The sequence below is a fragment of the Lepidochelys kempii genome, chromosome 7 (assembly GCF_965140285.1).
Source record: "Lepidochelys kempii isolate rLepKem1 chromosome 7, rLepKem1.hap1, whole genome shotgun sequence".
In the NCBI taxonomy this organism is placed as follows: Eukaryota; Metazoa; Chordata; order Testudines; family Cheloniidae; genus Lepidochelys; species Lepidochelys kempii.
This window is the reverse complement of record NC_136386.1, coordinates 29,792,077-29,816,748: the sequence shown is the minus strand read 5'-3', so window position 1 is coordinate 29,816,748 and position 24,672 is coordinate 29,792,077. Positions and strand designations below refer to the sequence as shown.

Sequence of the window (24,672 nt, the reverse complement as noted above, 5' to 3'; positions counted from 1 at the left end):
GGTGACGTGTGGGGTCTGATGGCTTGAGCGGTGGTTCCTGACAGCAAAGCCAAGAGCACGCACCTGGCATATTCACTCTGAAAATCATGTGGCTCAGTGGGACAAGATCTGTCCTATTAAGAGACCTGGCTTCTGTTCCCAGATAGCAGTATAGGCACCCTGCAGAAATATTAACAGCAGTCCATGGAAGTGGCAAGCCTCAAACTCATGGTCTCCTGGTTTGCAACTCACCTTCCTCTCAGTCTAAGGGTGTCAGCTGAGGTGTGACAAGGCTGCCAAATGTGCGGGTGCCTGGTGAGATGCGAGGTGCATCGCGGGTTTCTGCTCAGGACTTTCTTTGATGAGCGAGGCCTTGAACATCTAGAAAGCAGTTGGAGGGCCCCACCTACGGGCCCCTCTGCTAAGTTCACAAGCACCATCTCAGATTTGGTTGGCACTGCATGCCTGCTGCAGGGTTTGTGTGTCTGTCTTTGCAGCACCTGGTGCTGGCCACTCTCAGCAGTGGGGTTCTGGGCTAGACTGGCCATGGGCCCAATGAGTCTGGGTGCTCCTATTGTTTCTCATTTTAGGCAGCATTGGCCTGATTCCCACCACAGGTCATCAGCAGGGATAGATCCTGTAACCTCTGCAACAAAAGCACAGGCCTCTAACACTAAAGCTAAAGCAGTAACCATATAAGCTAATAAGGGATTCAGAGATGGGAAGGCCGGAAAGGCCCATTAGATCATCTATAGGGCCCTACCAAATTCACAGTCCGTTTTGGTCAATTGCACGGTCATAGGATTTTGAAAATTTTACAGTTCATGATTTCAGCTATTTAAATCTGAAATTTCATGGTGTTGTAATTATAGGAGTCCTGACCCAAAAAGGAATTGTGCGGGGTGGGGTGTCACAAGGTTATTGTAGGGATGTTTGCGGTACAGCTACCCTTACTTCTGCGCTGCTGCTGGCGGGGTGCTGCCTTCAGAGCTGGGCAGCTGGAGAGTGGCGGCTGTTGGCCAGAAGCCCAGCTCTGAAGGCAGAGCTGCCATCAGGAGCAGCGCAGAAGTAAGGGTGGCCTGGTATCGTATTGCCACCCTAATTTCTGCGCTGCTGCTGGTGGGACGCTGCCTTCAGAGCTGCTCTCCCGCCACCCAGCTCTGAAGGCAGTAAGGGGTGGCAATACCGCAACCCCTCTAAAATAACCTTGCCAACCCCCTGCAACTCCCTTTTAGGTCAGGACCCCCAGTTTGAGAAACGCTGGTCTCCCCTGTGAAATCTGTATAGTATAGGGTAAAAGCACACAAAAGACCAGATTTCGTGGGGAGAGACCAGATTTCAGAGTCTGTGGTGCATTTTTCATGGCCATGAATTTGGTAGGGCCCTAATCAACTGGTCTGACCTTCCTGATGGCCCAGGCCAAAGAACGTCACCCGTTCCCCCTGCGCTGGGGCAAGATGCGAGTGTTTGACAAAAGGCAGCCAGGCTGGATTTGGAGACACTGAGAGATGGGGAATCCCGCCCCCGACACACACACTTCCCTTGGCTGTCTGTGCCAATGGTTAATCACCTGCACTGTTAAATCTTTGTGCCTTGTTTCAGTTTGAATTTTTCTGGCTTCAGCTTTCAGCCATTGGCTCTCGTGCGGTCTTTCTCTGGTAGGGATAAGAGTCTATTTTTTTGTGTGGATCAGCTCCCAGAGCGGGACATGCCATATGTCCCCAAAGTCTTCCACTGTCTGTGGTAAGAGCAGGGAGCAATTGGAGTCAGGATTCCTGTGGTCATAGTAACAAGATGCCAGGGGCTTTGAAGGCGAGGCTCTGCCACCCAGGGAGTCTGTGTGCTCTGGGAGAAGTGGCTGGAGCAGGGGATGCTGGGTATTATTCCTGGCTCTGCCACTTAGTCTGTGACTTCCCCTCTGCTGGGAATGGGGAGAATCCCCAGAGCCTTCATGTCTCTAAGCAGCTTTGAGACTGGAGGAGAAGGGCTGCTCCGGTGGTTGGGGTGCTAGCATGGGACTGGGAGACCTAAACTCAATTCCCTGCTCCAACAGACTGCTTGTGTGACCTCGGGCCTCTGTGCCTCAGTTCCCCATTTGGACAGTGGAGATAATCCTTCCCTACCTCCCAGTAAAGATTGTGAGGTGCCCAGATGCTGTGGGGGCAGAGGGCAAGGTAAGTGCTAGGAGATCTCGGATGACAGGCGCTTGGAAAATGCCAGTGTTATTCCCACAGCACAAGCTCTTCTTATGTCTGGGTCTGTCTCCAGGAGCGCTCTGCCTGCTGCCGGATCCAGAGCTCGGTAACCGGGGGATTTAAAATGGTGCTGAAAGTGAAACAGCAGCAGGGGAGTGCCTGCTTCTTACAGGACACGTGCAGGTGTGGTATTGGTGCTCCCTTCGGAGATCTGCCAGGCAGTGCATTGGAGAGCTGGCCTCTGGGACAGATGTAGGGTGGATTTCAATCCCGTCCTCGCCCCCAAGCGTCCTTCACAGCTGTGGCCAAGGATCAGCATGAGCAGGAGGCTGTGATACCTTCTCTCCATGTAGCTGGGCCCTCCAGGGTAGGGTTGGCACAGGTTGATGTGGGGGCAGTGCTGGGCCAGGTTGCCCTGCTGGTGCTGATTTGGGCACTATTCTCTGCCTGTCCTGATCCTGAACGCATGTCACACTGTCTGCTCTGTGTTGGTTACAGGGCTCAAAGAGGATCCTGAGATCCAATGAGATTGTCCTGCCGGTCAGCGGACTTGTAGAGACAGAGCTTCAGCTGACCTTCTCGCTACAGGTGAGTGCGTGCAGCTGTGGGGCTCTGAACTGGAGAGGCCTTTTCCTTGACAGGTGGGAACTCCCGGGTGGCACCAGCTTAAGGTTATGTCTCTTCCAATATACCCAAGGGCAGGTCTACACTACAGCCGGGATCCACGCTCTGAGATCGATCCACCAGTGGTTGATTTAGCGGGTCTAGTAAAGACCCACCAAATTGACTGCAGATTGCTCTCCAGTCGACCCCTGTACTCTACATCGCCCCCCCACCTCCGACGAGAAGAGTAAGGTAGGTCGAAGGGAGAGTTTCTCCTGTCGACTCCCTGTGGTGTAGACCCCACGGTAACTCGACCTAAGGTACGTTGACTCCAACTACGTTATTCATGTATCTGGAGTTGCATAGCATAGGTCAACTTACTGCGGTAGTGTAGACATAGCCATAGAGAGAAACTTTGCATTACAATTGGAGTCCCTCAGCAGCTCAGACAGCCTCTGCTCTTGGCTGGAGGGGCCTTCCAGAGTCCTTAATGCCCACAGGGCTACAAAGCTCTTGGAAGTGGCAAGCTGAACAGGCACAGTTGCACTTAATAACACCAGGTTTCCTTGAAAGCTCCAAGCAATGACAATACCATCATCTCCTGTTTGACATTCCCCCTGCCTGCCCTCTGCCTTAAATCCAGTCTAACAGTTGGGTGGGAGACCGAAATTGTATTCCCAGTGTGACCTTGGGCAAGTCCTTTATCATCCCTCTACCTCAGTTTCCCCATCTGTAAAATGGGAGCATTCTTAGGAATGCAGGATTGGACTGGACTTCCTGGGTCGTTGAGCCCATTCCCGTGGTACTGTAAGCAACCCTGCCATGCCATTAATGATGGAGGATGCAGATACTCCAGTGCTGGGACCGTACAAGTACCTAGATTGAATGAGGCAGCAATCCCAAAATCAGTGGCTTACAGCTGCACTCTCCATGCAGCGTGCCATGTTTCGTCCCTGCTGCTTGACCCCTTTGACAACTCCCTCCACCCTTGTAAGATCTTGGCAGCAGAGAAGCGACTGTGTGATAGTTCAGGCCCCAAATGTCAGCCTTGTACCATGAGACTCTTGTGTTTTCCTGATATGCTTTGTATCTTTTTGAGATGTGACACTTCCCCTTTCATGTGGGGAACCAACCAGCATCCCTAGAGTATATGAGCCAGTGTCACTGATCACAGAGTGAAACTGACCAGCCTACTATAACTTCCTAAGCAGAGTGATATGCACAAAGCGGACTAGCTTCCCCCACGTCCCCAGTTTTTTGCCCTCTTTAAAAACACCCAAATGTTGCTGATAATACAGCATAAGAGGATTTCCAAATGATTTTAATCCTGCAGGAAAATGCACAGTGGGCAGTAATAAGAATTGATTAATTAAACTGTTGTAACGACATCCTTTGGCAGTTTCTATCTCTTTTAGCAATTGAAAGTGTTTGCAGCCAGTCCTGGCCTGGGACAGGTCCTTGGAGCAGTTCTGAATGTCCCCTTCTTCCCTGCACTCAGCCAAAAGAGTGGCATAGAAAGAGCCTTGTTATTTCTCATGTGGGATACTGTATCCTCCCTTTGTTTTTTTAAATACAGGCTCAAAATGGCAATGAAGCTTTTGCCACACCTCATTGGCCAGTGAATGCAAAGTACTGCCCTGGACTGCATATCCTGGAGCTGTGTATTGTGCTCAGACATTGAGCATAACACATTTGTCTTCCTGGATTATTTCAAGGTGTTCATGACCTGTCTGATCCCTTCCTTAAAGCCTCTCTTGTGTAGCAGCTTTTGGAAGCTGCGATATGCTCAGAATAGCCATCCAGAACACTGCCTCTTTCAACAGTTGGCTTCCAGGCACTTCTTGAAATTAACTTGGCTTCTTTCAGGAAGAAGGTATAATCAGTGGGAGGCATGGGAAGGCAGGGAACTGTCAAGCAGGACTCCTGGGTTCTGTTCTTGGTTTTTGGAAGGGAATGTGAGCTAATGGGCAGAGCAGGGACTGAAATCCAGGAGTCGTGGGTTCTAGTCCCAGCTCTGCTATTCCCTCAGTTTGTCCTTGGCTCAAGGGTAAAATCACTGGCACTTCTAAAAATGCAGTTCTAAAGACCCATTTTCAAAAGTGATTTAGGATCCCAAATCGGACTCAGTGGGATTTAGGCTCCTTAATCACTTTAGTGCTTTTGAAAACGTCATCTTTCAGTGCTGCAATTTTGCCACGTGTAAGGTGGGAATAATTTACCTGCCTCCCAAAGAGAGAGGAGGATTAAAGTTCGTAGAGCACTTGGATTCCTGGAGGAAGACATGACAGGAGGGCAGAATGTTATTCCCCCTCCCTCTGCGCAATGCTAGTTGCCATCTGCAAACCTAGCATGGGTTGTTTCCAGAGAAGACACTTCTGCTCACGTTGTTACTCATGCAGGTAGTGGCAAGAGATTTTCCCATCCTCTTTCTCCTGCCAGTGGAGCTGCAGCCACCCTGCCCCCGGACAGAACAGCTCACCCTCTGTGCCTGACTGTCCGCTGTGCTGCATAAATCCCTGCTTCCCGGGACAAGCAGTTACGAGCTCTGAGAATTGTAAATGTGTGCCCCTTATGGTCTTGTTGAGCCTTGGCTGCTGCTCACCATGCAAGCTGGATCCCACCAGGGGGCTGATCACCAAACAGGTGTGGATGGGATCTTAGATCCCACTTCCATAGCTTTGTCATACTAGCTCTGAGCACCACCCCATGTAGCCTGGCCGCCTGCTTTTACTGATCAGACCAAGCACTGTGCCTAAGGTGGGAGCTGCTATTTGGTGCCTGGGAGGAAGATGCACGAGGCTTTGCTACCCAGTGCTGTCCATGGAAGAGGGATAGGATGGGGGGATGCCTCCCTGAGCACTAGAGCTCTCCTCTGAACCCCTGGAAACATGAGATGTGATCATCATCGCAGCTTGGCCAATAAGCCTTCTCCTGAGCCTCAGAGGCTCCGCATGACCTGACAGGTCTTCCTCCAGTGGAAGCCGTGGCATGTATTGACCACCCTCTGCACGTCCGCTATAAGCAGGGCACCACGCTTCCTCCTGGCTACCTGCCAGCCTGGGCGAGCAAGTGTCCGCTAGGCCGGTCTTCAGCAGTGTGCCCGCACTCACCATCAGCCCGTGATGCGTGTTGGGAGAGTCTCTCTCTCTCTCTAGCAGGGCTGGACATGGGGTTTTTAGCAGCCTTCCTGAGTACCCCCATGGGAGCCCCCAGACAGATCTCTGCCCCCCACACCCTTGCACTGGGCCACCTGGCACCCCAAACATACCGGGCTCTCATGCGGCCCCCTGTTGTTGCTGCTCCCTTGACTGTCACTTGCCCTTGCAGTACCCCCACTTCCTGAAGCGAGATGCCAACAAACTGCAGATCATGCTACAGAGAAGGAAGAGATACAAAAACCGGACCATCCTGGGCTACAAGACTTTGGCTGTTGGGCTCATCAACATGGCTGAGGTGAGGAGGAGGAGGGAGGCCCCAAGAACGGCCATGGGGAAGAAGTGATTACATGTAACCTCCCCCCCTCTTTAGCTCAGGCAGAGGCAGAGTGCTGTGTCCCTAGGCTGGGCTCAGGGGTGGGACCTAGCCAGAGACACCTAGACCAGCTGAGCTGTCTCAGTCTTGTGTCAGCTTGGCCCATGTGGGGCCACAGTCTCGGTGTGGGTGATGGGCTCGGTAGTCTCAGTAGCCTCCTGCGGGGCCCGCTGGGAGTACATGCCACGTGGTGTCTCCCCTGCCCAGGTCATGCAGCACCCCAGCGAAGGAGCTCTGGTGCTTGGACTCCACAGTAACGTGAAGGACGTCTCTGTGCCCGTTGCTGAGATTAAAATCTACTCTCTGTCCAGCCAGCCAATTGATCACGAAGGGCTTAAGTCGAAACTGTCCGGTAAGGAGGGGACTAGTTTGGGGTGGTGGGGCTTGGGCATGGAGTATCCAGAGGGGAAGTTCATTGGCTGCCGTGGAGCCAGCATCACTAGGCAGGTGCACAGCTCGGTAATACTCAGTTAGCACAGCGAGCTGCAGCTATTGCCGAGATGGGGCCCAGGTGTTTTCGATCCTCTCCATTGAGCATGTGCCCCCCTCCCTCCCTGCTGGGAGAGGGGTGGGTGGCAGGGGACACTGCGCTGGAGGTGGTGCCTCCTTCAGATGAAGCAGAGCCAGTGTCCTGACCTGGTCATTAAAGTTCCTGAGTGAGTCACTTGCTGTCTGCTAGAACTGGGGTGTTGGAGCCAGTGTCCTGGCCAAACTCCACCAGGGGGAATTATGTTCTACCTCCCTAAATTCCCTCCCCGCTCTGCCTTTTCCCTGGGACCGAGAATTCTTTCCTTCCTGTCCTGAGCTGTTATAGAGGGTGGCTACACGTTCCTCCCCAGAGGGAGCTGCATTTCCACACTGTGGCAAAAACACTTTTCTCCAGAGGCTTGGCTTGACTAAAGTCTCAGAAGCAGAACAGATTTTTCTTGATCCCTGAAACCTACCAGCTGTAAAAGCCACATGCCTGCTGGTTCCATTCTGCATTGTACAGCTCTGCTAGTCTCTTGTATGCATGGTTGGAGGCAGTGCCTTAGAAAGCACATGGAGCCTCTTCAGTTACATTCTATCCCCGCGCAACTACATGTGTTCCTGGTGCTTCTGTGGCACAGCTCAGGTGCGAACAGCAGCTGGCTGGGCATCAGCCCCCTCTTGGTTACCTGTACAGCGATTCAGTCTCGGGTTTTAATGTGTTTAATCTGCAGAAGTGAAGGCAAAACCCTGCTCAGGGCCCAGTTCCACCACGTCCATTCGCATCAGATCTTGTTTGAACAATGGAGGCTAATTCCTTCCAACACGGCTATATTTAGCCCTGCGTCTTGGAATCCTTCCGTTTATGATACTGTCGTGGATGGCTGCCTAGGCAGTAAATCTGGTTGCCAGGGAAACTGATGGAGATGCAGGCTCTGTGTTGGATTTATTTTAATATTTGGGTTTATTACCAGAAACTGCGTGACCCGACAAGGGAAGGCAGTGGGCACTGATGGGGGTGGGGGGGGCACCTGTTAATCTGGAAATCTGCACCCTTTCCTGTCTGGCATATTGAGGCAAATAGAAATCAGTCCAGGTCTCTCATAGACAGAGCCTAAGTTCCTCTGTGGTGGCAGAATTTAGTCTTTGCCACAGAATCGTACTCTTTTATCTAGCTTTCATTAAAAACAAATCTGTGCAGTTCTTATGGTTGCTCCACATGTGAAGGATGTAGTAGTGTCTGCCTTAGTCTGCAGGCAGCCTGAAACAAGCATCATCAAATGGAACCTCATTCATCTCAACAGGATGTTAACTCTGAAGCATACCGATGACAATGTACATGTCAATATGGTTAACAATTTAGCTGCTGAGCATATTAGTGGAGACATCCCCCCAGTGTGTATGTGGTGTGTGTGCCACACCCCTTGGCCCTATCTTCTAGGAAGTCTGGATGTGTGTGTGTGTGTGTTAATGCTCGTAAAGTGCTGTGAGAGCCTCCAATGAAAGGCACTAAAGAGGGGCCAGGCTTGTTGCTGCAAAGGGAGAGGTGGTTCTACTCTGCTAGATTGCGTGAGGAAACAGGAATGTAAATATTGTGAGCCATGAAATCCTCTCTCTCAAACTCCAGCACCAGCTGCTCTTTGTCCTTGAGTGGGAATTTAAGCAATTATTTTATTTTAATAGTGTCCAAGGATGACTCCCCACCCCCAAAAGACACTAACCAGATACAAGTAACTGTCTGTCAAATAATGGGAAATACCAGATGGTCCCAAAGGGAGTGCAGGGAGCTGTTTGCAGCTCAATAATCAGCACAGTTCCCAAGTTCATCAGTCAGTCCATGGCCAGCTCCTCTCAGATGTTGGGCTGGCTCCATATTCCACACTTCTCCACACCCTGCACAGAGCGACTGTTCTCTAGTCATTGGATGCAGGCAGGGCTGCAATCAGAAGGGCTATGGGCTGCTATGGGCCATGGGGATGCTGTCTTTGGACATGACTGAAGGAGAGGGGCAGAGGAGGATTGACTGGGCATGTGCTAGTTTATTTGCTCCTTTAGGGCGTTTGAAAGGATTCTTTTGCTTTTACCTTAGATGTATCAGGGATGGCTGTTCCCTGGGGTTTTGAGACCCCAAAGAAGCTGCCTGGGAGCTTTCTCATCCCTTAAATGAAGTGGGGAGGGGTTGAATCTTCAACAGACTTTATTTTCTACCAGCTGTTCATCCAGTGGAAGGCTGGCCTGGTGGCTCAGCACTTGCCTAGGAGACCTGGGTTTGACTCCCTGGGCCACCTTGAGTAAGTCCCTTATGGTAACCGTGCCTAAGTCCCATTTCCAAACACGACTTAGGGAGCTTGAGTCTCATTGAAAGTCACTGGGATTTAGGTGCCGAAGTGCCCGAGTTACCGTGGAAGGAAGGCCTTACGTGCCGAAGTAAAGGATGGGGATACATGTCTCCAGGAGCTCAAGCTATTTAGCTTAATAAAGGGAAGGTTCAGGAGTGACTTGGTCTGTAAGCTCCCACGCGGGGAACAGAAATTGGCTAATGGGCCCTTCAGTCTGGCAGACAAAGGTCTAACAAGAGCCAGGGGCTGGAAGTTGAAACTAGATGAATTCAGACTAGAACTAAGGCATACATTTTTCATAGGGAGGGTAATTAAGTATTGAAACAATCCTGCCACGGGCTGTGTTGGATTCTCCATCACTGGTAATTCTTAAACCAAGGTTGTCTGTTTTCCTAACAGCTCTGCTCTAGTTCAACCAGGTGTTGGTGCAGAGAAGCCCTGAGGCCTTGGCTATGCAGGAGCTCAGACTAGATGACCACAATGGTCCCTTCTGCCTTTACAGTCTATGAATCTAAGCCACTCAAATGTGACCTTTCCCTCGGTGCCTTGGTTTCCCCATCCCCCCAGTTGGGTCACTAATCCGGCTTTTCTTCAGCCTCTTGCCTGTTTAGACTGTAAGTCCTTCGGGTCCTAGCTCCCCTGGTGTCTGTGCCACCCCCCAGCAGAGCAGGGCATCCAGGCACTACTGTGGCACAACCCAGCTTTCGAAAGAGTCGGCATAAAAGGCCGTCTCAAGCAGACCTGCCTCGGTGAGTCCCATGGTGCCGGAGCCCTCTTAGCTCTCCGGTCACCCACAGAACCTTCCAGGGTAGCTGAGGTCTGAATTTCTAATGGAAAGCCAAGCCACTAAAGCCTCTCTCGTCTATATTGTGCATGACCAAAAAAGGACACACGCTTCTCTTTCGGATCACCCTTAAAACTGAGTCCTGACCACTCTGTGGCTACATATGGCCGCGTGGTATTTTCCACTAGAGAAGGCGTGTGCTTGTCTGATGGTGGAGAGGCCCAGTGCCGGCTGCTTGCTATCCCATCTGTAACATAGGCTAGGCTATACAGAGACTAGGGCTCTGGATGGACTGCACTGCCCTGGAGGACTAGTCTGCACTGCTGAGCACGCTCTGACCTGCTAGGCTGTGATGTGTGGTGTCCTGGACCCTATTCTGCTGACAGCGCTAAGCTCTCAAGCTGGACTTCCAGCCTAACCCCAGCTGTGTCTTCCAGATCGGTCCCCTGACATCGACAACTACTCGGAAGAGGAGGAGGAGAGCTTCTCCTCGGAGCAGGAGGGCAGCGATGATCCCCTACACGGACAGGTAACCCTGCACCTCCCCCTTCCCAGTCTGCTGCCCCCTCAGAGTGCTCAGGGCAGAGCTCCATTGTAAGGCATTACAAAGCAATAGGCTGGCTGGGCCTGGCTGCCTCCATTTGCAAACCCCTCTTTCCATGGGTTCAGGCTTTCCTCCAGTCCTGATCTCTCCGCAGCAGGGGGGGTTTTCACCTGGTTTCTGCCTTTAACCCTCCCCAGCCCCGTTTACTTCAGTGGCTGAATCAAGGCAGAGACGAGTGCCCCCAGCGAGCTCTGAAAAAGATGCTAAGTAGCTCCTCCTTCCAGCCTGCACCTCTGGGGGCAAAGGGAGCAAGAGGTGGTGCTGTGCAAGCCAGGCTGGGAGCTGGCTCTGGGAGCCATCCCCCTTTGGGAAGGGAGGGGAGAGGCAGACAAGCTGCAGAGCAGCCTCCCTTTGGGATCTAGCTGAGGACTGTGGACTCCAGGCCACTGATCCCTTGGCTGGCTGCCCCAAGTGGTCACCTATGACTGGGCTGCTGCTAGAGGCAGCCTATGTGGAACTGTACCTGCCTGGAGCTGAGCTGCTGTGGCCCGAGGACCAGGGAGATCCTGGTTAAGAGAGCTAGCTATGGCAGTGTGGCCAGGCTTCCATAGCCCCAGGGCCTGGGGGTATTATTTCTCCGAATGTGCTGTCTCCCCTGCCCCACAAGGACTTATTTTACGAAGATGAGGATCTCCGGAAGGTGAAGAAAACAAGGCGGAAACTGGCCTCGGCCTCGGCAATCACTCGGGTGAGTGTGTTCTGCGGGTGCGCTGGCTGGCTGGTCGCCTTCTGGCTCCAGTCTGGTGCGAGGCCTGGTGCATGCCGGCCGGGCCAAGAGGGTCTCTGAACTGGTCATAAGCAGCCTCCGGGGGGACTGGATGGCTCTGGGACTTGGGATGGGGCAGAAGGAGCCATTCGCCTCTCTAAGTGACCGCTATTCAGCACATTCAGACACGCTGCTGGGGGAGCTATGCAGCGGCAATCTCCAGAGCTGTCAGGCTGTCCCCTTTCCACCGCACTGTCGCTTGTCCAGGCGTGGCTGTTTGACCTAAGCCGTGGCTGGGAAGCTCTGCCCTGTCTCCTAGGAACTGGCCTGCAGTAATGCTGCCTCTCACCATGCCCTGCTCAGAAGGCAGTTACCAGAGCTGCTTGCATGCCTCTCCTTTAACACCTAGCTGTGATAACCGCCTCTGAGCTGCGTGCAGCTGCTATGCCTGCTTTCAGCCTCGCCATCTCGCACAGTGAGCTTGGCTGGTTTGCAAGCTAAGCAGGCTTGCTCTGGGCTAGACCTCCGGAGGATGAGCCAGAGGTGCAGCGTGGAAACGTGTGGGTGACTCAGGAGGAGTAGTGCTCCCCTCTGGGTTGGTGCTAACCCCAGTGCACCAGCATGGTGCTAGGGAGTGCTGTGCTTCACTCTGCATGTTCCCTATGTCCAGCCCTGCATCAGGTTTGGAAACTGGTGGACTTTGAACTGTCACTTAGGGCAGCATTTCTCAACCGCGGCCACTGTGGCACCCAGTGAGTTCTCCACTTTCCCAGGGGCGGTGGGGCTCAGGCTTTGGGCTTCAGCCCTGGGGTGGCAAGGTGGCAGGCCCCAGGCTCTGGCGGTGGGGCTTCAGGTTCTAGCCCGCTGCTGCCTCCCCTGGCCCCCCATCCAGGGTTTAATTTGTCCCCAGGCTTGCCAGGGCAGAGTAAGTCTGCTGTGGAATGTGATACTTGTATGTTTGCTAATATCACTTTTCACAACGGTCTTACTAGCTAGCAATAAATAAATGACCATGATTTGGACGTGTATATGTGCATATTTGTTTGTTTTTCCTAAAATTAATCAAGTATTTTAGGAAAAAGTGTGAAAGTGGCCACCAGCAAAAGTTGGTGGCCGCACTCAGAGGCCACCAAAAAATTTATCCTGAGAACCCCTGATTAGGGTAACTGGGATTATCTGTGGGGTGATGTGATATTCTCCTTCCATTGGCCCCTCAGTCGCGCCTACAGCAAAGGCCTGCACCCCCTCATTGGGGCCCCTGATTCCTGTTCCCTTTCTTGGTGTCACTGTAACGAGTCAATGGCACCGTTTCTTCACAGCAGCCAAATATAAAGCAGAAGTTTGTGGCTTTACTGAAGAGGTTCAAGGTGTCGGATGAGGTAGGTGCAGCCCTTCCCTGTCTTGTTGCAAATGCCTTCGCTATTTCCGTGGTCTCTTGTTGGTAGATGGGCTGTGATCCAGATCAGGTGAAATGCATCCCTCATCACTGTTCTTCCCTCCTCCAGATGAATGGCAGTGTGAGCTCAGAACTCAAGTCCTTCAATGGTTTGTCTCGTTTTTGTTGTTGGAAGGAAGGGGAGTAGGGTCTAGTGGCTAGAGCAGAGAGGGGCTGGGAGCCAGGACTTCCGGGTTCTGTCCTAGTTTCTCCACTGAGTCATTCATGGCAAATCCCATCACTTCTGTGCCAGGTTCTCAATCCCCTGCTCTAATCATGAGGCCATCTCTCCCTCCCACACTCCCCTTCCAGCAGTCTGACCTCTGTTACCAGTTACCCCCAGCTCCAACCTCTGGACCCCATTTGTCTCAGAGCTGCGGATAGAACCCGGGGGTCCTGAATTCCAGCCCCCCTATTCTGACTACAAGATCCCTCTTCCCCTCAACCTTCTAACAACCAAAGGATCAGGAGGTGAATGAGACTAAGTAGGGGCCCCTCCTGCTTCATGGGCTAAAGCAGCTGTGTGCTGCTGGGTGTTAGACATGCCTGTGAGAGCAGTGTAGTCCATCATCTGCCTCGGAGGTTTCTTGGAACTCTTCCTGAACCTTCGGTGATAGCCGTTCTCTGACATGGGATCTGGGACTGGCCGGGCCATTGCTCTGTGGGTGACTCTCGATGTTCTCTGGGAGATGTCAACCGACAGCTGATTGGTGGGGTGTTAGACCCTTGACATGCCATTGGCTGGGGAAGGAGAGCCACGAGCAGGAGGAGGTCCTTCAGGCTTCTTCTAGCACTCACTCCCGTGGGTTTCCACAAAATATGCAGTCTCTACTCCGGGTTGCCTGGCCCTGGTCTAGTCTGGAGTCTCCTGCCCGCAGGTTGGCTTTGGCCTGGAGCACGTCTCCAGGGAGCAGATCCGAGAGGTGGAGGAGGACCTGGACGAGTTGTACGACAGCCTGGAGATGTACAACCCCAGCGACAGTGGCCCGGAGATGGAGGAGACGGAGAGCATCCTCAGCACGCCCAAGCCCAAGCTCAAGTGAGTGCTGGCAGTGGGGGCAGCACGGTGAGCAACAGCTGCAACAGGGAGTGAACCTGGGCTGGTGGGACCCATGGGACACGGCAGCTGCTCCCAGCTCTGCCACTGCCTTGCTGAGTGAACTTGGGCAAGTCGCTTCCCTTCTCGGTGCCTCAGTTTCCCCTCCCACCTTCTCCTGGTCTCATCTGTTTAGACTGAGAGCTCCTCAGGGCCATGGCTAGTATCTTGCCACACATTTTGTGCAGCATCTGGCGTAGCAGGGTCCTGATCTTGGCTGGGGCCTCCAAGCACTCTTGTAATACTACTGATAGTGTGGGCTGGGGGACTAGGAGTCAGGGCTCTGGGAGTCTCTTCCCATATGACATTGATGCAGCAAGTATCTACAGTGCTCCGTGACTGTCTGTGAAACACTGTTGTTATTTACACTGTGGTAGCTCCCAGAGGGCCCAGGTTCATTGTGCTGGGTGCTGTATGAACCTGTAACACAGATGCGCTTCCTGCCCTACAGAGTTCACAATCCAGCCATGAGACTAGACAGCAAGGGGAAGGGAGCACAGGGTGCCCCTGAGATGGTTGAAAATGACTGTAATTCTCCATGAGTGACAGTGTAAGTCTCCACAGTGCTTTAGGAAACAGTTGCATTGAAGTGCAGCTAATTCTGGGGTGGAGCGCAGCCGCCGCTGTGTCAGTGACATAAGGGTGCATGTTGGCTAAGGACACTAGAGGGGAAAAGGGCCCTGCATCTCAGCTGCACATTCAGAGCCCCCCATCCAACAAGCCTCATGGAAACTACCCAAATGGGCTGAGACTCAGGATCTCCGTTAGTACATCCATCCAGTCTGGAATCAGAGCGCTGATGCTCTAGGGCTCTTCCCCTGCAGCTGAGACTGGTGTCACATGCCTTCCCCTGGGAACTGAGGATTAATTAGGATTTGTGCAGCCCTTGGAGATGCCTGGATGAAAGGAGTGATCTGTTCAGCTGGGTTGTTTCTCGCCCTGCTTTGCTCATGCATGCCAGCCACTGCTGCTGCAGACCCTTCTCCTGAGGGTGTCCCCCCCCTCAACACCCCACTCAGTCCCCCCCTCAACATCACAGTCTATAACACCTCTACCGCACCTGCCCTCACAAGCCCTTGGGCACTCTGAGAGGCTGCCTGAACAGGATTCCTGCCGTCTGCCTAGAGCTATGGCTTCAGTCATGGTGCTTCACGGACCCCAGTAAGGAGCTCATTCCTTTGCTCTCACCATTAGACACACCTCCCCTCCCAAACCTGGGAACAGAGCCCAGGATTTCTGGCTCCCAGCACCTCTGCTCTAACCCCTACACTCCCCTCCCCTCCCCTCCAAGAGCTGGGGATAGAGCTCAGGAATCCCCATTGCCAGCTCTGGTCTGGTCTAACCCACTGGACCCCAATCACTTCCCGTAAGTTGGAAGAGAACCCAGGAGTCCTGGCTCCCAGCCCTGTGCCTTACCCACATGGCGGTCTGTGGGGAGTGCAGTTCCATCGCAGGGGAACTTCTCCAGCATTGCCAAATGGGCTGGGAGTTGCTGTTGCTGAGAGGTTGATCAGGGGCTGTGGAAAACCGGCTCCTCAGATCACGGGCCATATTCGGTGTGAGTCACAGCCAAGGCCAACATCGCACGTGCTTAATCAGGCACCAATAGCAATCTGAGCCCCCCCCCCCCCCTTCCCAAAGCAAGTGTGGGCTGCCAGTCCAGCCCTACCAATAACACACCATCTCCTCCTCCCGCACCTGAGCTGTGCTCTGTTCTCCCCCACAGAGCACAGCCAGTGATCTCGCCCCCCCAGGCGCTGGTGCTTGCTGTCCCCGCGCTGCCCAGCTCTCAGCATCTTTGTAGCTCCTTATGTCCCTCGCTGCTCTGATCCAGCCCTGGCATAGCACCACAGCCCCGGCGAAGGGCTGCGCGGCTCTCCTAAACGCCAGCCTGGCTCTGATTGGCCCGAACTGCATCCCTGATGCCAGGCCGCTCCCTAGGGCTGCCGCGAGCCAGAGCTTGAGATGGACTTGCTGGGCTCAAGGCCTGGTGGGGTGGGGTTCAAACACCGGATCAGGAGAACTGAGCTGTAGCTGACTGTGCAGAAGCTTTCGGCCACACACAGGCTACAACAGGGGACGAGGTGCTGGATCTCCTGGTTCTGTCCTGCCCCAGTCTTGCCACCCGAAGGCCTTGGCATCTGCGCCCTTGCCCTCTCTGTAGCTCGGCTCCCCCATCTCCTGGGGAAGGCATGCGAGATGGATGGCTTGTGTACGTTTCTCCCGGAGACTGGTGTGACTGAAGCTGTGAATGGAAGCCAGGATACCAGGCCGCCTGGATGTAAGAGAAGGCCTTGTTGCGATTTAGCTGTAACCCATTCCCAGACGTTGCACTGGGTTGTGGGAAATCGCTGCAGCTTTTGCGTTTGGACTCGTATTGGTTTCACACTGGTGCAATGGGGTTAGCGCTCCCAGTAAATGGACCAATGCGAGTCGAATGGAGAGAAGCCAGGCCTAGCCCAAACCAGCCTTGCAGGCTTGTGTGCTGACTGAACTCCTGCAGGGTGTTATGGTACTGCAGCTCTGTGGGTGGCCCAGGACTCAGGCTAACCTGACGTAGGCCCCTCTGGTACCAGAGCAAGGCTGATCGGCGTGTCAGGGAGATCAGTGCAAATCCCCACACAGACACACTCTGATCTCGGTTTGAATTAACCCTGTTCCCAGTCGACTTGAGCTGCAGCGCCTTTGGCCTTTGGCACCAGACTAGCTGGAGCAGTTTCAGTCGGTCTGTAAGTGACGCCGTCTCAGCTTTCTCACGCAGACGAGGCCTGCTGTGTGTCTGCCCAGCCCCCAACCTTCCCTGCTTGGAGCTAGGAGGGGCCCAGCAGCACTGCAGTGTTTCCAGGGAGAGAGGCCCCTGGAGAGAGCCCCTTGTGGGTAAGGTGAGCCTGTCGCTCCAAACCAGGCTGGGCGTTAGATGCTCCGTAGCGGAGATGGTGCCGGGGAACCTGGAAGGGACGGGAAGCCCTGCGCTAGCGTTCATTGCTTGCCAGTGCGGAGTGCCTCTTGCAGAGCCGTGCAAACCGTGGGAGGAAATGGGTCTTTAAATATCAGCCAAAGTCTCCGCCGTGCAGGCCGGCCCATAGGCACTGAAATACGCCCGGGATTTGCGCAGGCCATCCCTGGGGCTTGAATCCCTCTAACCCTCTCCTCGCCCTGGGCCAGGGTCTGCAGAAGCACTTTGTTCCCTGATCCGCTGCATCTCTCCCTGCTAGGCCTTTCTTCGAAGGGATGTCTCAGTCCAGCTCCCAGACAGAAATTGGAAGCCTTAACAGCAAGGGGAGCCTGGGCAAAGATGCCACCAGCCCGGTGAGTCATCGCACAGGGAGGGAGTGGGTCTCGTGTTCCAGCTGGGGGTGCCAGACGTAGTGGGCCCTTGTGGGGGCCCATGTGGGTCCTGCTGCGTGGTGATTCGCAGCTGGTACGTGTCACGCTGAGGCTCGGACCTCGACTTCCAACGCATGTGAATGCAGTCACAGGATCTCTGCTGGAGCCAGGTGGCTGCGGGAGTGCTGGGCACGGACAGGTGCCATCTCCTCCCTGAGCACTGCTGAACGACCGCGTGCCGCTTGGCCTGGGGACTGGCTGAGGCAGAGCAGCGCGGCCTGTCAGTGCAATGGGCAGCTGCCTGTGCCTCGTAGTCACTAAAATCTTAGCCAGCACCTATCCTGGCCAGTTGGAACTGCCCCCCAATCCTCCCTCAGTCCAGGCAGCTTTGGTGCACAGAAGGGCAGTGGGGCCTCCCCTTTGGCACCACGGTGCTCCCCAGCTCCTAGGCAGAGTTTGCTTCCTGAGAGCCCGGCACATACAAACTGGGTTTTCTAACACCAGTGTTTGTAAAAGGCCAAGCTGCTTCTTATCAGCATTGATTATTTGTATTCGGCAACATACAATACCCCCACTCCTGGCCGAGCCCCCGGTGTGCTAGGTGCTGTACGAACACTGAGAGCTGCCAGTCCAGTGTCAGCCAGAAGCCGGCTGGTAGACACAGGCAGACGGGCAGTGAAGCCCAAGGAGGCCATGAAGCGTTCCTGCTCAGCACAGTGGCAATGCTGCCAGGGGATGCCCGGAGTGTGCCTGGCCCTTCATACCTTGCCCAAAGAGCTTCACTGTCTCGACGGAGCACTCAGCCAAGGGGGGCAGGACTCCAGGGGATGAGCTGGGAAGCACTGTTGGGATCCTGGCTGGGCCAGTGGCTCTGAGCAGCGGCCCTTGGGGTGGCTGAGGAGGAGTGAGCGCAGTAGGGCAGTGTCTGCCCCAGACCTGTAAACCCCCCATCCTTCTGCCCTTGGCTGGTTTTTCAGATGGACACAGCCGTCGGGGACAAGTTGAAACCTTCGCGGAATAAAAACCTGGACGACAGCCTCAATGAAATAGACACCCTGGTAATATGCCCCAGCCACGCTGGCTTGCTCTCCCCTCGGTGCTCTGCCTGGCTTAGGAGCTGGAGCAAGGGGGACATGGCACGTACAGGCCCCTCCCTTTTGGGGGAGCTCACATGCCCAAGGTAACACCCTGTGCTGGTGCCCGTTTGCCCCAGGAGGCAGCATGGCATAGTGGGTAGAGTGCCAGGAAGCTGAGCTCAGGATGGGGGCATACAGCCCCTCTGATAATGGAGCCCAATTTGTCTCAAGTTGGCACCTCCAGTCAGTGGCTGCTTGGTATGACATAGTCGGTGGCTTTTGGCTGCGAACTGTCCCCTGCTAGGGCCCCAGCTGCTGATGGCCAGAAGGAGCTCTGGAACCTCCTCGTTCCCTTTCCATGTCCGTAGGAAGCGAGCGAGCAGGACACGTTCGGAGACTCCAGCACCACGTTAGTCATCCCCGAAAAAGTCAAGACGCCTATGAAGAGCAGCAAGGGGGAGCTTCAGAGCATGGCATCACCCAGGTAAGCTGCCTGCTTTGAAACCAGGGATGGGAGACGTGGATTGCATAGAACAGCAGGTGACTGCCTCTAGGGGCACTGGCTCCAGGCCAGCCCAGGGCAGGGCTTGGCTGGCTCAGAGGGCAGAGAATAGGTCATTTCCCTTTCCCCTTTAGAGAGTTGGCTCCTAGCCAGGCTGATAGCTACCAGCCATTGCTCCCCTTCCATGACCTGTCTTGATGTAGCTCTTAATAGACAGGTTCCACCTCCTTGTCCGTTCCCAGGCGGGCCCTTTCCCCAGCGCTCTGCAGGGTTGGGGTCAGATTCTGCTCGACACCCAGGGAGGAGGCTCCTTGACCTCACAGCCAGTGGAACTCGATTTCTCTTATTGAACTGGTTTATTGATTTCTCCCTGAGCACAGGCTCTCTGCGGGCGTTACTTGAACTGTCACTCCAGCCCCAAAATCCCAGGGGCACGCATCCCTCGCTTGTCATAGGTCACTGATGTCGCACACTAGCAGGCTGGGGGATGAGATCACCAGGATCAGTGGGGTTTGCCCCTCGGAGGCAATCCCTGCTTTGCGCTCTCCAATGAGTTGGCCCTGAACTGGAGTGGTTCAAAGCAAACTGCTGGTTACAGCCCTGCCGAGATTCCCCGCCAGAACAACCTGGTGTGTTGCACCTGAACAGCCTGAGACCCTCCCAGAGAGAAAGGGGATGTTGCAGGAGTCAGGAGGCCTGGGTGGCATCTCTGGCTCTGCCCTTGGAATGTGTGGTTTTCACTAAGTCGCCTCAGTTTCCCCATATCAGGTGTTGGGCGCTCAGAGGACTGTGTGGCATTCTGCATCCAGTACCCAGCATTAGGCATCTTCCCCTGGCTAGGGGTTTCTGGTCCGGTCTGCTATTGCCCATTCCATCCCAGGCCAGGGAGGGTGGCGATGCCTTATGGCTCTGAGCCTCCAGCACTGGATGGTCTGTGGGCAATCTCGATGTGGCTGTATTTGAACCTTTGACTGTGTGGTGTCGGGCCCTCATCCCGTCCCCGATATTCCCTGTGGGTACCGGGCCTCTCCCGCTGTGAAGGCAGTGGGGCCGTGCCGGAGCTGCACTGAGTGAAGGATTGGATCCACATACCTGGTGTGTTCAAATGCCCGTACGTTCCCAATGGAAACCTGCCCCATCTGCCTCCTGCTTTGCTTGGAGACACTATGGACAAAAGTGCAGCTTCAGCGTGCAACGCAGGCCCACCGTGCTGGCTCCTCTCCCAGATGCTATGGGGGCGGGGACGACACCATCAATACCCCTCCCCCCCCATTTGTCTTAGTGCTGAAGCAGTGCCTTCTTGGAGCGAAGCACCAGGCTGCTTTGTCCTGGAGTTAATACCTTTGCTTAATTGCTGCCAGGTGGCAGCAGAGGCGGCTGTGTCCTCGGGCTCCTGGGAGCGCTGCCGCTTCATTCAGGCCAGGCTCCAGATCAGATCTGCTCGGCTTACAAGCGAAAAGCTCTTGTTTCCCGCCTGCCAGCACTGCAAGCCCCCGGCTTCCCACCTCCAGCAGGGGAGAGTCTGAACTTCTGGGGGGGGGCACGAGCTGGTTAACATTCCACCTCTCCTCCCCCAGAGCTGGGCTGGCTCTCGGGCACTAACAGAGCTCTAGTTCAGCTGGCTGGGCTGGCCCCTGGTGGGGAGCTCAGACGGTATGATCAACCCGGCCCTTCCTGCCTTTACGCGTCTGAATCTAGGAGCAAGGACTCAAACCATATTCTAGTCAGTGGCGGAAGAGCTGGGCCTCCAGTACCCAAGCTGGGCTGTGCAGTAAGGTGGGACCATCTGAGCCAAGGTCACGTTTCAGGGGAGCGGCACACTATAATGGGCCGAGGCCATCGGAAGGGGAACTGACAAATATCCCTTAGCAGTGCGGTGGCAGGGTCTAGTGGTTAGAGCAGGGGACTGGGAGCCAGGACTCCTGGGTTCTAGCCCCAGCTCCATGGTTGGGAGTGTAGGCTGGAGAGGGTGCCAACCTCATCCCACAGGGGCCTGGGCTGGAGAGCATGCCCTTCTTGCCCTACTGAGGGAGGAGGGTGTGGGCAGGAGTGTGGAGCTTTGTGCTCTGAACTGACCATGTTCTGGATCCCGCGGCCCCCCATGGTGCTTTGTTAGCTCGTATGTCCAAGGCCTGCACAGTATGGTCTTCGCCCTCCAGGAGAGATGCCAAACCTGCTAGCCATTGGCGGGCTCTGCATTCCTGTGGGGATCGAGCCCCAACACCTAGCACAGCCCCCTCTGCTGCTCTGAGATTGCTGCAGGAATCTGGATCATGGGAGAGAGCCCTCTGAACTGGCTAGGAGCCCGCCCTGGATCCGCAGCTAGAGGAGGAGACCCAGCCCGCCCCTGGGGTTCCCTCTCGGCCTGTGCTGGCTACAGACTGTACATGGGCTCTCCCTGTGTCTGACCAGCCCACCCAGTCCTGTTTGTACCCAGCAGCGTTGCTGAGCTCCCGCTCTTGGCAATGTGCCAGGAAACCCAAGTCACATGGCCATGCCACTCTGTCCCCTTGCCAGCAGGCAAGTGTTGTCCTGGTGCAAACGCTCACAGGAGCCCCAGGGCGTGGCTTAGACCTGAGCGGGGCCTGTGTGTGTATCTGCAATCAGAGACCCTGGTGCGTGGGGGAAGGACCCTGCTCTCCCATGGATGCTGTGCCATGCCGGGGAACCAGGCCAACAGCACTGTCCTTTGTATGCTGCAGCAGAATGGAAGGTGCAGCGCACACGCCCCGGCAGAAGAGAAGCACTCCGCTGAAGGAGAGACAGCTCTCCAAACCCCTGAGCGAACGGACCAACAGCTCGGACAGCGAGAGGTCCCCGGACCTGGGCCATAGCACACAGGTGATGTGAATGCAACCCCAGGCACTGTTCTATGGGGGATGAGCCCAGCCTGCACCACCTACAGCTGGGAGCTCATCACACAGTCGGTTGCCTGGGAGTCCTGCACGGAGAGCCAGGGGCTGCAATGAGTGACATCAGTGGCATCAGGGGGTGCAGTGCTGCGGGGAGCGGAGGCGGGTGCTCAAGCACTCTCCCTTGGGTCAGTCCTGGCTCCGGTGCCCCAGCGCGGCACTAAGGGAGACTTTGTGCAGTAGCTTTCCATCTTCCTGACGATCTGTACAGTTGTGTCCTGCCCGCTGGCACTCAGCACATATCCCAGGCACTGTGTGTAACAGAGCTAGATCCCGTGTCCTGGCCACATTCTAGTTCAGCTAATGGATTTACCTCTCTGAACTCCCCTTGTAGGAGTTGCCTTCCCTCCTCTTCCTACCAACGCGGGCTGTGGGGGGCAGCAGGGGCCTTGAGGCAGGTGGCTGGATACACAGAGCTGAAGGAAAGGCAGGGGACCGGGCTCTGGGTAACAGCACCAAAGGAGAAGCAGCTCACCAGGGGAACCTCCAGGGTTCTGGCCCAGCCCAGTGTGTGTTGCCTGTGCCCTGCCAAGGCTTAGCCCTCCCCTCACCCTCCCTCCCCAACAGATTCCTCGCAAGATCATCTATGACCAGCTGAACCAGATCCTGGTGTCAGACACGGCCCTGCCCGAGAACATCATCCTGGTGAACGCGGCCGACTGGCAAGGCCAGGTAAGGAGGCCGGCCCTGGGATGGGACCCTGCAGGTGCTGCTGGGCAGGGTGGCAGTGACCCATGGAGACGAGGCCCCTCTGTTTCCCTGTCTTCCGCTGACATGCCTCAGCCCTGAGCAAGGGGATGGGGCCTGTCCCCCGCCCGGCCAGTCTCTGGGCTCTGCTGCCTTCACAGTGCTTGCCTTTTCCAATGCAGACTGAGCCACAGCTCGGGTCACCCGGGCCCTCGGAGCCCTGCTGCCCTGGGAGTGGAAATGGCCGCTCCGCAGAGGGGCCGTTGGCCGTGTCGCCTGGACCCAGCCTCTGCGGGGAGCCATTGCAGGCAGCGGGGCCTGTTGGGTGGTGCTCCGGTCTGTGCGAGCAATGGGAGCGCAGGGCATTGCCTGGGCTGAGCTGAGGAGGGGGCTGAATGGGAAGGGCCAGGGGGCGGGGCCGGGTTGGTGAGCGTTAATGCTGCTGCTGTGACTGCATGGCCGAGTTTGAATCCCATCTGAGCATCCCCCTTGACCTGGCGTGGAGTCTCCCCAAGCTGTGGCTATAGGTGGACTGGAAGCTCTGGGGCGGGTGCTGATCTTTCCCAGTCCGGACCAGGGCAAGCGTGTGATCTGAAGGTTCTGAGTCTGCGTGTCCCTCGCTAGCCCTCCTCACTGCAATGCCAAACACCTCTCGAGGCCTGTCCTCCTGCCCTGCACAGGTGGCACCCCCAGAGTACACAGCACCCTCCGGATTGCAGCTGACAGGCCCACTCAGCGGAGAGACCAGGGCTGTGTAGCCTTGACTTCTCTCCCCCCGCCCCCAAGCAGGTCCCTCACTGGAGCCTGTTGCGTGGGCATTGTAGGCAACATGCCTCTGCGAGCCATGAAGGGGAGTCTTGACTTGCCTTGATCTCACACCTAAGATTGCCAAGCCCCAAGCAAACCAGCCTCTGCTGCCCTACAGCTGCCACTTCCCACTCACTAGGCAGCCACAGCGCTCCCGGCCCTTGGCAGTCTGGAATGAACATGCGCCCCATGGCCATTGCCACCTGTCCTGCCTGTGCCCTGCTTAGCCTGCCAGCCCTCGGCAGCAACAGCCAACCGGCGCAGGGAGGGGCATGCTTACCCACCTGTCCCCAGGGACTCTGGTTGCGAAGCACAGAGGGGGAGTATTCGTGGCAGGTGTTGTAACAGATCGCTTTGCTCCCATATGCACGGGCGTGCTGTGCTCACCTTTCCTCCTCTCCTTGCCAGTATGTGGCCGAGCTGCTTCGGGACCAGAAGAAGCCAGTCGTGTGCACCTGCTCCACCGTGGAAGTACAGGCCGTCCTGTCTGCTGTCCTCACCAGGATCCAGAGATAGTGAGTAAAGGACGGTGGCCCTCTGGTCCCTGCGCCGGGGGCAGATGGTTTCTGTCGATATGGGTGTGGTGGAGTTGCTCTGTTAGCTAACCCTGCCATGAGTTATGAGTCAGCTCTCACAAGCTAAGCAGGGTGAGGCCAGATCAGTGCTTGGAAGGGGAGGCCTCTAGGCAAAACCAAGGTGTGGCATGAGTGTTGTGGGAGGCTCATTAGAGGGCACTCTCCTCTTGGAGTTGACACCAAACCAATGCCCCAGTGTGGGGCTAGGGGGTGCGGTGCTGCAGGAAGGGGGGCAGGAGCTCAATTGGGGGTGCTCTTCCCTCACAGTCAATGCAGGCCCCAACACCCCAGCATGGCACTAGGAGGAGCTGTGCTGCAGGGAGCTGGGTGGGGGACTGAGCAGGGGGTGCTCTCCTCCAGGCTAGTCCTGGTGCCAGTGACTGAGCGGTAGTTGGCAGTGTGGTAAAGTAGGAGGAAGGGCTGTTGATCCAATAGGGGATCGTTCGTTCGGATCCAGGATTGAACCACGGCCCCAGGGTGATGCTAGTCCTGTGCCACTTGAGATGCCGTTTTCAGATGGGAAATAAAACCAAGATCCTGGCCACTTGTGTTCATTCAAGGGCTTCCTGACCATATAATGTTCCTGTCCGTTAGCCCCCAGGGTCCTGCCCAGAGTCCAGCATGGTAATTATATTCCACCCGTTTAAAACATCCCTGGCTGCTTCACTTTATGTGCTCTAAGCTGTCAAACGGCTGCTGTGTTCCACACCAGAGCTGGTTGCATCTCACCCCTCAGCAAGAGGTCCCTCTACAAATCGCCCCTTGCCCCACCCCAGAGGCATTTCATTGCTGGGCAAGCATTCCCTGTATAACTCCCTCCCCCATCTCTCTCCAGAGCTGGCTGCATTTCACTGCTAGATGAACTATCTCAATGTAATAGCTGCTGTGTTCCACCCCAGAGAAGTCTGCATTCCAGTAGTGGATGATTCATGTATAGCACAGCAGGGGCCTGCAGGGTGAAGGCTGCCACAGATGTGTAAGATACTTCATTCATAGTGCAGGGATGTGAGGGCTGGAGTCTTTCCATGGTTCTCTTGCCTATGACT

General features: G+C 55.4%; 1 protein-coding gene across 4 annotated transcripts in view; it reads left to right on the top strand.

The window, feature by feature from the left end:
* Positions 1–24,672, top strand: part of PACS1 (phosphofurin acidic cluster sorting protein 1) — a 104,294-nt gene that overhangs the window by 63,302 nt on the left and 16,320 nt on the right. The window contains exons 3-15 of one of the 4 annotated variants that reach the window (XM_073351604.2): positions 2,673–2,762; positions 6,105–6,230; positions 6,516–6,660; positions 10,337–10,428; positions 11,111–11,191; positions 12,532–12,588; positions 13,523–13,683; positions 16,956–17,049; positions 18,045–18,125; positions 18,512–18,627; positions 21,348–21,486; positions 22,125–22,229; positions 23,460–23,566. In XM_073351604.2, the coding sequence (XP_073207705.2) occupies positions 2,673–2,762; positions 6,105–6,230; positions 6,516–6,660; positions 10,337–10,428; positions 11,111–11,191; positions 12,532–12,588; positions 13,523–13,683; positions 16,956–17,049; positions 18,045–18,125; positions 18,512–18,627; positions 21,348–21,486; positions 22,125–22,229; positions 23,460–23,566 (1,394 nt within the window). Of the gene's footprint in view, positions 1–2,672; positions 2,763–6,104; positions 6,231–6,515; positions 6,661–10,336; positions 10,429–11,110; positions 11,192–12,528; positions 12,589–13,522; positions 13,684–16,955; positions 17,050–18,044; positions 18,126–18,511; positions 18,628–21,347; positions 21,487–22,124; positions 22,230–23,459; positions 23,567–24,672 lie in introns of all 4 variants that reach the window. The other 3 variants (XM_073351603.2, XM_073351602.2, XM_073351606.2) reach the window with 3 other exon arrangements.